Source organism: Maylandia zebra, linkage group LG2, assembly GCF_041146795.1.
Source record: "Maylandia zebra isolate NMK-2024a linkage group LG2, Mzebra_GT3a, whole genome shotgun sequence".
Classification (NCBI taxonomy): Eukaryota; Metazoa; Chordata; class Actinopteri; order Cichliformes; family Cichlidae; genus Maylandia; species Maylandia zebra.
Genome location: NC_135168.1, coordinates 44,582,967 through 44,597,472, shown reverse-complemented (window position 1 = coordinate 44,597,472; position 14,506 = coordinate 44,582,967). Strand labels below are relative to the sequence as shown.

Below are 14,506 nucleotides of genomic sequence, written 5' to 3'. Positions count from 1 at the left end.
CATATGCATTAAAATTACATAGTGGATTAGTGCATCCATTTAAGTCCACGTTCAGGTTCTTGCTTTGTTTACACACAAACCCACACGTCAGGAAACACTGAATGGACATGAGCCGCATCTAGAAATATGATGACAGCTGGAGCTGACGTTGGGTATTTTACTTTCGGTGCAAAGCCGAATCTGTCGCTCTGTGTAAATCTGGGGAGCTGCAAAGATGATTTGTTGTATTATTCACTGGGATTGGAGCAAAGAAAAATATTACTTGATAATTCAGAAAACGGGCATTACTACCCTAAACCAGCAGACTGGGAATCTGATACCCATTAGTATTTCATGCTATGTTTTCATAGTAAACCAAGCATTAGAATTTTATACCCAACATTATAGTTCAAAGGTAAATAAAATGTCCGATTTGGTTGGTGAGTGATCCATTAGACAGTTTAACGAGTCTAAAAACATTACGGTTTGGCTGTATATCATTTTTAGCCAGAAGTCATTTATATTTCATTTAAATTGGTTTGAACACAGTTCTTATTACACTATCCAAATCTGAGAGAGATTTTTATGTGACAAAGCAAAGACCAGTAATTTATCTGTTTGGCTTGTGTTCACTTGAGTTATGTTAATATTGTGTCACTGCATATTATTTTTAATGTTTCAGTTAAAATAAGAAGTAGAATAAACTATTTTAGGTTTTCCTTTTCTTTAAATAATAAATGTAGATGTTTCATACTTTAATTAATCCAAAGGGATCATTTTCTCACATCTAAAATTCAGATGTAGTTATTTAATTGAACTGTGTTTGCGCCTTTATGTAAATAACAAATAACAAACCACGTTGTCTGTCTGTCAGGTGCCTCCCCATACCCGGGCGTCCAGATCGATGAAGACTTTTGCTGCAAACTCAAAGAGGGAACCAGGATGAGAGCGCCAGAATATGCTTCCTCTGAAATGTAAGAATTCAGGGTATCATCTTTCTTTAAAAACAAAAGAGGAGGTGTTTCTACCAAATGGGATGAAACGGTGAAGAAGGCAGTGTTCCTAAGAAATAACTTGAACTAAAGTGCTGAATATTGGTCTTATCCTGTAGGTCTGATTGGAAAAATCCAAGACTTATTTCATGAAACAAAAATACACCATATAGTTTGAAGGTGTGTTTATGTCTCAGGCAGTAACCTCCACATCACCGGCCATATGTTCTCCTTTCAAAGAAAATAAGCCCTGTCATATCAGTCTGCAGCTAAGAGGAGGTCTTGTTTCCTTCTCCCTCTTTGCACTGCACCAGCAGGTCAGGGGTGCTGGATAAAAATTCTGCTCTCGGAGTTGCAGGAGGAAATATTAGCTGGTGATTCACTACAGCGGCATGCTTGGAGCTGTGAAGCGTTTTCTGACTGACAGCGGTGCAGAGGAAATTTAGCACTTAATTCAAATGCCTACTTTGGAGGCCTGACGAGGAGGGTTTTTTTTATTCTTTTTCGAAAGGATTGGAGGATTCAGATAGACATTGATATGTGCAGGAGAACACAGAGCCCCCTCTTTGGTGTCAGTTCTGTCAGTTCGTAAAGCAGCAAGTGAAACTTTTTTTTGTGATACGCCTCGTGTAGTCGCTCTGCAACTGATCCGAACCCTGCAGAGCTCTGCAGCTCTCGCTGAACACGTGTGCATATGTTGTGTCTGGATTTCATTTAACACGCCTCACTTACTTAAAATTCACAAGTTGCATTTGTTTTGAAAGAATAATGCTGCACGTCCGCTTAGTAATGATATGCTATCAAAAGCTTCAGAATGTTGCCAAGTAAAGGTAACTGGATTAATCTATCAGCTCTGCCTGGCCATGATTGGAAACGATTCACTCAATCTAATCCAGACCGTAGATTTCAGTTAGGGCACATGATCTGTAGATGCAGACCTACTGGTGCCAAAAATCCCTCATATTTTCCATCTCAGTTCAGTTAGCTCATTGTCTAAAATAGTGTAGGGTTGCCAAATTACATATTTTGCATTTTTATGGCTGTGGGGCCTGCATGTAATTTAAAGTTAAGATAAAAAAAAACCCCCAGTTAATATCACTTTAAATAGGATGCACAGGAATTCATGCAGAGTCATTGGGGTGAATTATGGTGATCCCCGTGAGATTTTTACAGTTGATCTCTAATCCCAGGTTATGACACCTTGACCTTCGTCCCAAACTCAGAATATAAGAATGATTAAAACCACATGAGGTTTCAGGGAGCGCCATTTAATTTGTGTTCTCATAGCCCTGATTCATCAGGAATGTTGTCTCCCGCCTGCTAATAAGATCCCCCGTCCTGATGCATTGCGCAAGAATTTAAACAGAGTGGGAGCACAATAAATAGGATGCTCATTTCCCATCCTACTGCATTTGCCCAACCGGATGAAGTAGTTCACTTCTTCAGAATCTTTCCCCCTCAGAAACACCAGACTCCCTCAAGACCTCTAAACATGTGGGCCTATGCTATTTATTCTCATTACGGACCAGCCAGGAAATGTGGTTTAAATTGTGCAGTCATACAATGTGTCTACTTCCTCCTCAATGATATGCATGAGGGCTGTGATCATGCTCCCTACATCCTGTCACTGTTAAGAGGGCTAGCACCTGGTAGAGTGCACTCTGTATTAATCAAGGTGGGAATCCCAGTATCTCTGCTTCTTCGATGCGAGGATATTGGGTTGATATACCAACAGACCAACTGCTTTTCCAACTCCTAAGACCTGAGATTGACTAAATATAATGGCAAAATGTAATAACAATGGCTATGTTTACATAAAACGTAAGATCTCTGGAGGGAATGTGGTAGCTGCTATAGCTGAAAGCAGAAAAGGGTCTGCCATTGATTGATCCCAATCAGTAGTGTGCTGTGAATATAATTTAAACAGGAGCTGAGGTGCTCTGTTTCAAAATTCCTTCACGAAATGTAGCTGGACATTGCAATGGAAAATCACATTAAAGCTCTGAGTTTTCCCACATGGGCAGAGAGGTTGACAGCTTTTCAGAGACCTGAGCGAGGCTGTGTGTTTTTCACACCCAAAACCAGAACAGAGACTGATACAGTCCCAGAGGCTCGAGATTTACTGACAATACAGAAGCGTATGTGTGGCAGTTGGTTTAGAGGTGGACCACATGTGGTTGCTCAGTGAAAAGAGGTTTGTTTATAAGTGGTGAAAGAGACAAAGAGCCACGACTCTGGAGGTCGATGTTTTTCTTCCTGAAGGTGCTACATTTTACAATACATCAACCCAAATATACCGAATGTTGTTCTTGGCTTTGACATTAAGTGTATCCATCCAGTATTTATCTTTGCTCTTTCCTCACAGATATCAGACCATGCTGGACTGCTGGCAGGGTGAGCCACAGCAGAGGCCGACCTTCACTGAGCTGGTGGAAAGGCTGGGAGACTTGCTTCAGGCTAGTGTGCAACAGGTATGATGGGCAAAACTTAACCAATTAAACACTGCAAATTATAGAGTTCACGTCTCACTGTTTAAACACCAGACTGTTCTGATCTGCCATCAGGCTTGGGCGTGAACTGAAACTGCGAGTTTATGAGGATATACCAGAGATTTATTGAAGTGTTTTTACTGAGAAGTGTGGATATATTTCAAATTTAAATCCCCACATCAGGGAGGATTTCTGACCATGTTGCGGTTTTATACAAGAACAGTTTTACCAATATTAGTTACCAGATTTACAGGATGAGTCACAAGCACTGCTGGTGATTAACAGGGGGGGAAAAAACAAAAGTTGAAGTGTTTTGCTCGCTGTAACTGAGAAGGGAAACAAAAGTCAGCACAAACACTTGGCTCTCCTTGAAATGGCACCATCGGTTGTGTAGAGGAACAACACTTCAAAACACGTGGGAAAAAAACAATGTAATTGTTAGTGTGACACATGATAACATTGTCTGGTGTCAAATGACACAGACTGTTACAAAGCTGAACAGCTCTTTGTTATGACTGGGTCAACAAAGACAAGAACAAGTCGTAATGTTTAGTTTTTTGGGCAAATATTTGACACCGAAATGAGATGAAACACACCTGAGAGTCCAGAAAACCTTTTTACTTGCAGATATTTTGACTTGACAGAACAGTGGCTATGCTTGCATTAACATTGCCTTCACTCTGTTAAAGCACAAAGGGGAAATTAGCATGAGGCTAACGGTCTGTGGCTGATCTACTGACAATGCATAATTTACCAACAAAGACAAAGCCAATTTGTTTGGATAATAACCAGCTTATTACCAAGAGAACACGAAACATTATTTACCAATAGAGCCTGAACTGTATTATTAAAGTTATTGTTACTATCCATTGTGCATAAATATGAAAAAGCAATTTTTTCCACATTTCTATGTGATGTTGCAGCTTTTTAATTAAAATCAGCGCTGTGCACACAAGTATACTGGCAGGTATGTAAGAGATGTGACACATAGAGAAATCAAGTTTTCATTGTGACTTAAAAACCTGAAACACTGCAAAACTGCTCATCCCACTGTAAAAAGTAATTTTACTCAGTTGACACCACACTGCTTTAAATCCCAACAGTAGCTTCATAATGCCAAAAGAAGGCTTTGCACTGCCACAGACCATTAGTAAATCAGGCCAAAAGTGTCCCATTAGAGCGTGATTGGCGCTGAAACTGAAGCAGCTAAGTGAAATTTTACACCTGAGTTCCCGTGCTGCTAAAAAGGCTTGGAAGACTAAATTACACTCACTCTTAATAAAGTCGCTTTCTATGGCTTGCATGCCTGCATGTGTCAAAAAGACTAAAACCAGAGTGGATCCATGCAGACTCTGATGAAGGCAGTCTGCTCGCCTGCCGTGTACGTTAAGTGCACTTGAAGGCTGTTTGTCTTCTTAACCTTACAGCCTACGTTTAAAATTGACGTTTAAAACAAAAGGCCTCATTTTTTGATGGAAGAGTAGCAGCGACTGAAGCTGATGAATGTATATTTAAGAAAGACGATTGCTTATTAGCTGTCAATGTGGATAGAAAACTGGTTAAAACCTGAACAAAACCGGACCACTTACAGTCATCAGGAACCACAAGGCATCTTTCTTTCACAGAAGTAAACAGGCCTTTTTCCATAATGTACATTACTGCAGACAGATAGCTACACAGAGGAATTACATTTCACGTCTTTGGAGGACTGTAGATTGTCCAGTTAAGTAATAAGAGACACAGATGAGGCCACATATCACATCACATCAAATGAAAACTGTTGCATTACAAATGAGTCTGTGAACGTTACTTTCATGAGAAACAGAACAGAAAGAACAGACTTTCATTACTAAAGCTTGTGTAACAAGAAGCTCGGTCATGAACTCTCCGGCTACTTGTTCCAGCTTCATGAATATGGTTATGGATTTTGGAGCCATGAGCCTGGTTTCTTTGGCAGCTCACCACAACCTATGGAAGTTTGTGTTTGTGCAGAGCGCATAGCATCAATCATAAACCTTCTTGTTTCGTTGATTTAGGAGGGTAAGCACTACATACCCATCAACACAGCCTTGCTGGCAAAGGTGGGAGACCAGACTGTTCCAGTATCGTCAGAGGAGACACGGCCAACCTCCCACCGCGACTCAGGGAGCAACTGGTAAGAAGATGGAGTATTTTTCATGGACTAGTTTTCATAAATCACACTAAAATACTCACGGACACATGTGCTTTCCTCCCTGCTATGGTACTGACAATACACAAGCACTGGCACTGGTGCTGTAAAGAGTTTAATTGACCCCTACAGGTCTGCAGACTGCAAATTTGCAGGAGTTGCCATGAAATTTTGTGCAGATTTAAATCTACTTTAATCTTGCACATGAAAAATAACATATACTTCACCCTCCACCCAACACTACACCTGCACCAATATTATTATAATATATCATAAAACAAAAAACTAACACTAAAAATAAGCAAATATAAACAAAATAAGCAAATGCAATCAAGAAGCTGAGCATAATCTAAATTTTAAATGAAAACTTAATAAATCCTAAACTATTAATGTCCTAGTACAGAAATTGGTGGACTAATCCTTTTACTTTTGAGATTTCTTTTTATTTTCTTTCTATTTTTATATGAATTTTTAACTTGAAGATGCCCCGCTGTTTCTATTCTCTGAATTATTGAGGTTTAGTAGCAATGCAAATAGATAAATACTCACTCACTCAAGATGGAAAAGCCACCTGCATCACGATGGAGTTTGTTGGCCAAATGGCGGTGGGGTTTTTATATATCAGAATGTGTTCAGTAAACTACAAATTTCTGAAAACGTTTTAAGAGATATTAAATGTAAAAAAAAAATACTGCATTCTTTTTTAAGTGGCTAGCAGCGGGCGACTCCACTGGTTCCATTAAAAAAAAAAAAGTCAACTTGCACAGAAGCTTTATTGTGTTTGAATATTGAACACAGTAAACATTTCTTGATGAATGTATGCACTTGACCACTAGTTTCAGTTAGTGTGCAATGTCCCTTAATTTTAATAGTCCAATCCAAACACAGTGATTTGAGCTGAAGCTCTAAAACTGGAAACCAAATCACAGTGGTTTTGTCCCTCTTTCATTTCCAGTCTGTGATAGACATTCAGGGTCTAGAAATATTGTTGTTCCCCAGAATTCCCGTCTGTCACCCCTGTGAGTTTTAATGTCTTCCATTGAAGTTTAGAAGAAACATTAATTCCTCCTTCAGGATTACATGTGATAACTTTCCCTCTCTTATCTACTAATGCAGAACTGTCATCAAGTCAAACTTTATATTTGTCCAATATTCGGTTTTATGAATTACAGCCCCACAGGGCTGCTAGATTGGCTGCAGTCTCTTTTAGTCTTCTTGGCTCAAGTCTGTTGCACTCCCCAGTGAACTTGTTAAGTCATTCAAAGGAAATCCATCACCTTGTCCTACGTACATGTAAACCAATCCTCAGACTGTACAGGCAAACAGCGCAGAGTCTGTTTTGCGAAGGAAATACCTCAATCGTTTTTTTAACTGAAAAATATCTAAAACAATTATTGTTCCCATAACGTTCAGACTAAACTCAACCAGGAGAACGTTTAGGTCCAACCTGAGGACAATGAGAGACCCGATTGGCATGTGATAAGAAATACACAGACGTCAGCTCGATGGTCTGCGAGCCTTCAGTGTTGTGGCTCCTGCGAGGTATTTCCTCAGAAACTATAAAGCGAGGCTTCAGGATTTATGTCCACTTAAAATAATATTTGTTGAGCTGTTGGATTTTCTCAAGTCCCCCAAGTGTGTTTTTGGAAGAGGTGCTGAAACACAGTAATGACAGCTACCCTTTAAGTTAAATTAAGCTGCTGTTTTAGCCTCTGAGCATTGAAATGCAAAGCAAACAAGGTGTGTTTTCAAAGTACAATGTCATAGATGCACCACATTGTTGACGCAAGTGATTAAGTTCCTCTGGTTTTGTTGCTGAACTTGGCCTTTCAGCTCCAGTGTAATCAAAGGACTCTCTGAACTGAATGTTTAAAGGTGGGTTGGAGTCTTAACCCAAGATTTGTTTTTGTTTTTTGCTTCCAGGAATATTAAGATCCGTCCCGCCAGCGTAAAAACCTTTGATGAGGTTATGATGGAGGACGGAACAAGTGAGAACCACGAGGTAAATTATTAGGCATGAAATTAAACCTGAAACACACAAAATATGCACATCATTCAGTACAACTTATCCTTTATTTGATTTCAGCTCCACATTTGACTGTTACATACAGTGACAGCTAAACCTTAATGATATGTTTCAGATTTTTGACTCATAAATCCTCCTCTTACCTACTTTAGCTACATTTGGTTAGTTATAACAGAGCCAGGTTTCCTGCAGCAGTTAGATGCTATTGCTTTTATTTGCTAAAGTTAGCTGGAATTTGTTATAAGTTATAATAATTAAAATGTAAATGCATTAAATTGAGTCACATGTTTTAATTTCTATGTACAGCATTGGTTTTAAGTATTCAATCTCTGCTTGTCGATCAATCTTCATTAGGGTCATTCAGACAGCGGGATGGGCCTTTTGTCTGACAACATGAAGACACTAATGCGCTTTGAGTCGTTGGCAGGCCGACCTCTGAGCATCATGGCTCTGGCGTACGTATGCTGCACCCCTCCTCATGCCCCCGTCAGTGACAGATCAGCACACACAAACACACTGTGAGAGACTCAGAGTACCTGCTTGGAAACCTCCCCGCTGTGCAGGAATGTAGACGCTATAACTGTCTTCGGCCTAAGTTTCTTCAGCCTAAAAAAATAAGTAATTGGCCAGTTTTCCCTTTTGTCTGGAGAACCCATGCGTGAGGAATAGGAGCACAAAGGAAAAGTGGTGGGGAAAAAAGCTTGAAGGTGACAATCTGAAGGACTGACCACAAAAGCAGGCCGACGTTTGGCTGTTTTTAAGAGCGAGTACTAAAATCTCTTTGTTTCCAAAGAGTCCTGAATGAGATACCTCCCAGCCTGATTTAAGTTGTGACTCATGGCTGTCTGCTACAATCCAACACCAGGCAACAAATACAAATAATCTCAAAGGAGTGACGTAGACAAACTGCAAAATCCAGCTGATCGTTTGATGATTTAAAGATGTTGTTCTTCTAAACTGCTGTAAAGACCCGGAGACAATATGTTCTCACTTTAGAGTTTATTCTAGGAAAAACATCTGATATTGCCGAGATTTTCTCATGCAGCTCTCTGCCGGCATCTTAAGGTTTACATGTGAAGCTTGGTGACAGGGCTAATTTACAGGGTCACACCTCTGAGCTCAGTAATTACACTTTAAACCTTTTCCTATTATTCTGCTGCTCCCTGCACAGTAGCGACTATTAATACTCCTTCAAAGTCCTGTGGCTTACACTTAAGGGGTTTAAAAGAGCAACAGTGGTAAAGTAAACTGTTCTAGAGCAAATCTTTCCAATCTCTCTTAAGCTCAAGCAAAAAGCAGGCTAAAGTTGTGAAAGCAACATAAAAGCACTTATAAATTATTAAGAGAGACTGTGTAAAAAAAACTGAGACACTCTTAGCAGAGTTAATGACACTCTGAAGCCCTGTAACCTGTAACTGATTTAGAGCTTGCCAGACTTCGACAAACACCCACTCAGAGTCTCCTCTAGATTTCAAAACCTGAAGTCGAGGAGTCATTGCAGGCCTGCTTGTCCCATCAGGGCCTCGGCATGGTAGGAAAAATGAGTCCAGGCATCCAGAGAATGACTTTTATTTTAAGGGGAGGACTTCCTTGCTGGGCAACCACTCAATCACTGCCACCTTTGAACTCAGGAGGGTTTTACATGGCTCTCCCCCGCTGTAGTGCTTTGTATGACGGTCCACCTGACACTCACCCAGGCCTCACCATTCCTCCAGCCTCACTTCCCTCTGCTTATGATTGGTGCTGATTATGCAGAGAATGTTGCCTCAGCACAATGTGGTATATTATTAAGAGACACCCCAGCTCATATTCAAGCAACTTTGATTTAAACATGTGAACAGCTGGGAAACAGTCTGCTGATGGCTTTAGCACAGCTTAAAGTGACTTTTATTTCCTTTGGTCCAACTGGACCTCCTCCCTGCCCTTGGCACTGCCTAAACAACAACTCTGTACTATTGTTTTCTTTACTTTTGATGTCTAATTTAACAGGTAGTTTATTCATCAGCATAAAATTCCAGTACAGGGTTGTCACTTCCCCCCACTGGGCACTGACCCTTTAGCCCTGAGAGAGGAGGTCCGGGAACCCCTAGCAACACCAAGACAATAAGAGGCAATTACTCATATTGTAGTCAAGCAGAAAAGCTCAAGATGATTGATTGCATCATACGTTTGGTTGATGGTAGCTTCACAGGGGGGATTTTTTTTTTTAATCTTAATCAAGGAATATCACAAGAGCCTCCTACTGTGAGAGCAATCAAATGAAGTTGTCATGAGGGAAGGCAACCTTGATATTAAGCACAGAGCATTTAAGTGCATAGGCTATTGTGTAGCAATCCCCACGCATGGAAACAAATTACACACCATTTAAACTTGTCTTTAATTTTTTAAAAAATTTAATCTTCTTGCTACTTCCCACTTTTCCAAATTTGCCTGATGAGGTGTCCCATTATTCACTGATATGACTATGTTTTCTGTAAAAGGTCATAAATGTTTGTCACCATTTTCCAAAGCCAAAACCAACCTTAGTAATAGGAAATGTACGGAAAATCTGATTTCTTAAATAGTTGATTAAAACTCATATCGTGGTTAAAAATTTGCGGTTTTAAGGAGCGGTCCTCGCCAACAGCGAAGAGAAGATGCTGTTAAGAATACATGCAAGCAAGAAAAGCTTTATTCTTATAGCACATTTTAGTACAGTGCACTGCACAAAGTAAAAGCTACCATGGAGATGTAAGGCACAAAACTGTATAGATAGATGTACACGAGTAAACAAATACAAACAAGTGAAAAAAACATCCGGTTTTTTGGGGCAAACGTTTCCGGCCACGTTCATTTTTTTTCATTCATGTATGAACACAGATAAGAAGAACCACGCCCAATCGTAGAGGTTTAAATTTAATCAGTAACTTTGAGTTGAAAAACATATTTAGAGGTGTAAGCTTATGACAATAAGTATGTGTAACTAACGAGGTATATCTCTGTGTGGCTTCAGGATGAAGGCAGCGAGTAAGAGTAAAGAGTCCATGCTGTGTGACGCAGAGAAGGAGAAATACCAGCCCATCGTCCCCCCTCTGGACTTCAGTCTGGACGACTCGTCTCTAGACACCAGCCTCGAGTGTCACAGCCCACCGCCTGACTATAACACCGTGGTGCGCTACTCCACCCCTCCTGTGTAACCTCCCGTTTTGTCCCTGGAGAATCTGAGAGTGACAACCTCAAGGCCTTTGGCTTTGCCCTCCTCTGTTTTGACTCTTATCTCCGGATCGTTTCTCTAGCAACACTTGAGTGTGAAATACGAAAGGACGCTCATGAATCAGCTTGACCGTGATTTTTTTTTCTTCCTACTTCAAGGAAGGCTGTTAACTGGTGACTTCTCTCCAGTTTGAAGGCAACATTAAAGCTGCTGGTCCGGTCCACGTTCACTGTAATATGGCAAACAGCTAAAAACAGGCTCAGGTATTTCTTTGATCTACTGTGAAACAAACCGCAATGATTTCACTATGAACAAGCTACAGCGTTTAGAGATGAAAAAGCCTTAAAAGAAAAGAGAGAGGATTCCTTAGACCTTTCAAATTCAGACCAAAAACCTTTTTAAAAAAAAAAAAAAAAAAAAATATATATATATATATAGGTTAACTTTATTGGAAAAAATAAAAACTGTAATTTGTGAAACTGTTTTTGTAATCCGGCTCTGTTGTCTCATACGAATTTCGTTTTTGCTCAAAACAAAAAGCAGAGAGTGGAGCGCATTAATTATGAACAGTCTCTTTTGAGGTCATGGCTCCTGTGATCTCATCAAATATTCAGCTCAACTAACTCAGGTTGACCAAGAGTGATAGAGAAGAAGGGTACTCTGGATCTCTCTTGGGTTTCAGAAAATCACAGGTTAATGGGGGAAACAGGGTAGAGCTGAGAGTAAGAACAGACAGCTTCAGATTTGACAGTCAGACTATGGAGCCATTAAAGTTACCTCCTTTTCCACCCAGGTATTAAAGAAATGATTTTTCATTTGAAGTTAGTCCAGCTAAAAACAAAAAAAAGCGTATTTTTCTTCTGTACAGACATAGTTAGAAACATCATAGGAACAGTTTATTCAAGAGACCACTAGTTAAACTAATAGAGTATTTATAGACTGAAGACACTGTCACTTAGTAATCCAGCTCTGTTGTTTATATACATTCATATTTTAAGTTAACCAAAGAATTTTCCAGCTCAGTCTTCCTGATATCACCATGCAATATCCTGGTGTTGAATTCCAGACATTATATGCTGTTTGTGCTACTGTGTTCACTGATAATAACGCTGAGGGAACCTGCTTCTGCATCTTGTTGTAGTAAAGCTTGTGGTGCGGGCTATCAAAACTCTATGTGTGTGAGAGAGAGGTCAGCTCAGTGCGTAACATCACCAATGTTTAAAAGCACACTGAGCTTATTTTTATGTTGTGATACAGCACACACACCCCCAGTGGAAATGCAGCTAGCTCATGCCCATTAACCACTGCAGAAACAGTGTTTGTCAGCGAGTAAACTAAAGTGAATATTTTGATCCTTTCCTGATGCTGTTTTGTTTGTGTAAGAGGAGAGGAAGTTATTATGCACTGATGCTTTATATCAAGTATATGGTTTTGTATTTTTAAAGGTGTATTATTAGGAACATATGTTGAGAAACACATGTTTAAAATTATTTTTTTCTTTTTTGTTTGTTTTTTGTTTAAGTATGAATTAACACTTCTGTTATTTGTTGCATTATTTCATGCCAGTCTAACATCATCATTGCCGTTGATTATGGAAATAGCTATCTATGTCAAGCTTAGCCTCTACTTTAACAGTATTAATTATCTCAATATCTGATCAGTTTGGGTAAATGTTTTATTTTATCTAATGTCTTTGGAAAAATCATGACTAATGCTTGCAGCAGCTCAAAGCTCCTTCCAAGCTGCTTCTGTGTTGTAGCGTAACAAGTTGTAGTGTTTTAGAAAATTATGTTCCCCAACACTGTTAACTGAGTGTATGAAGTGAATAAATAAAGATCTATATATTTATACATTACTTGAGGCTTGGTTCATATTTGCTTGAAATATGTGGAAAAATGAATTATGAATCCCTCCTCTGCACATGTCCAAACTGTCTCAGTCTTGCGTCTCTATCTTTGTCTGAGCTATCACACTTATATACTCATGTCTAATCCTCTACCTCTGCTACTTGCAGCTTCACTATCACACTTCACTATGCCTCCCTTTCATTCACACACATGTATTCTGTTTTGTGTCTAGTGACTCTTCTCTCCAGATCATTGCATCACCCTATCATATGAAATGACTCATGATGCGAGTGGGCGTTAGGGAGCCTGGTAAGGGATCTCCAAAGTGGATTGTTGGTGGCACAGCTTTTCTTTCCCTTCTGCCTTGGATGGAACATTTTCTGTCTGGTGTTGCAGGGTCCTGATCCCGCTAAGGTCCAGAATAGGACTTAGGATACTGATTATGTTGTCATTTTACTGAAAATAACCTAAAAATTACAAAAACAGTCTGTTTACTTAGCCTGGCAGGCCGAAGGACACAGTCTCAGCTGAACTCTGGACACACATACACACACGGGGCAGATGGCGGGTCGACTGGACCAGCGCAGACATGCTGCAGGACCGGATGCGCTGTCTACACCGGCTCTCTCTTACCCTTTACCCGCCCCTGTTGCTTGTCTTGTGTTTCTACGGTGTATTGACAGTCATGTGCTTTTTGTGCTGGGTTTTTTTTTCTGTTCTCAAACTGTTCTCCCATTAGGAGCTCAGTCTGAGTGGAGTTTTTTTCCTCCTCCTCTCACCTCATGTTATGTATTTTCGTTGTCTTTTCCTATCAGCCTACCTCTCTGACATGTCTTTCCAATGTGATGTTTGTGTAAAATTTGGTCAGAAGGTTCCTTTGTAAGTGTGCATGCACAATTGGTGTGCTGCCTGCTGTAACCCATAATTTCCTTTGGGATTAATAAAGGATTCTGATTCTGATTTCAATGTGAGAAAAGCAGCAAAAAGCCTACCTGTACCCTTGCTACTGATGCTAACAGCAAGGAGTGATTTTGTTGTTTCACACTGTTTATATAAATTTTAGGAGCAAAGTTATTTTAGTAATTCACAGGAAAACTAAAAACAGAAAGCACAGAACGTGTAGGAGAAATAAGTCTTTATCTTGATGAATGACCCCTTTGATTCAGATTTATCTACTTACTGCTTGGGCGGTTCCCAGTCTCTGCACTGGGAACACTTGATGTCATTGTTAGTCCTTACCCTGCGTATTTACTCAACAAATGTGAGAATGCTCTTTCTGGACTTCAGCTCAGCATTCAATCATATCATCCCGGAGATCCTGGTCCAGAAACTGTCTCACCTGGGACTCTCCACCCCCATCTGCCTCTGGATCAAGGACTTCCTGACAAATAGACCACAGTCTGTCAGACTCGGCCCCCACCGGTCCAGCACCATCACACTCAGCACCGGGTCTCCACAAGGATGTGTTTTGAGTCCCCTCCTGTTTACGCTCTACACATCCGACTGCTCCCCTACCCATCTCTCAAACACCATCATAAAGTTCGCGGATGACACCACAGTGGTTGGACTCATCTCAAGGGGGGATGAGTCGGACTACAGAGATGAGGTCAACAGACTGACTGAGTGGTGTTCAGTTAACAACCTCCAACTGAACACCACGAAAACTAAAGAACTTATCTTGGACTTCAGGAAGGGCAGAGCAGACCCGGCCCCACTTTACATTCACGGGAGCTGTGTGGAGAGGGTACACTCCATGAGGTTTCTGGGCGTGCAGATATCTGATGACCTCTCCTGGACTGCAAATACTACA

General features: G+C 40.3%; 1 protein-coding gene across 1 annotated transcript in view; it reads left to right on the top strand.

Moving 5' to 3' along the window:
- Positions 1-12,704, top strand: part of kdrl (kinase insert domain receptor like) — a 44,071-nt gene extending 31,367 nt beyond the window's left edge. The window contains exons 25-30 of the mRNA XM_004545633.4: positions 854-953; positions 3,337-3,442; positions 5,497-5,615; positions 7,554-7,632; positions 8,011-8,111; positions 10,649-12,704. Coding sequence (XP_004545690.2) covers positions 854-953; positions 3,337-3,442; positions 5,497-5,615; positions 7,554-7,632; positions 8,011-8,111; positions 10,649-10,832 — 689 coding nt within the window. The 3' untranslated portion in view covers positions 10,833-12,704. The remainder of the gene's footprint in view (positions 1-853; positions 954-3,336; positions 3,443-5,496; positions 5,616-7,553; positions 7,633-8,010; positions 8,112-10,648) is intronic.
- Positions 12,705-14,506: the final 1,802 nt, after the last annotated feature.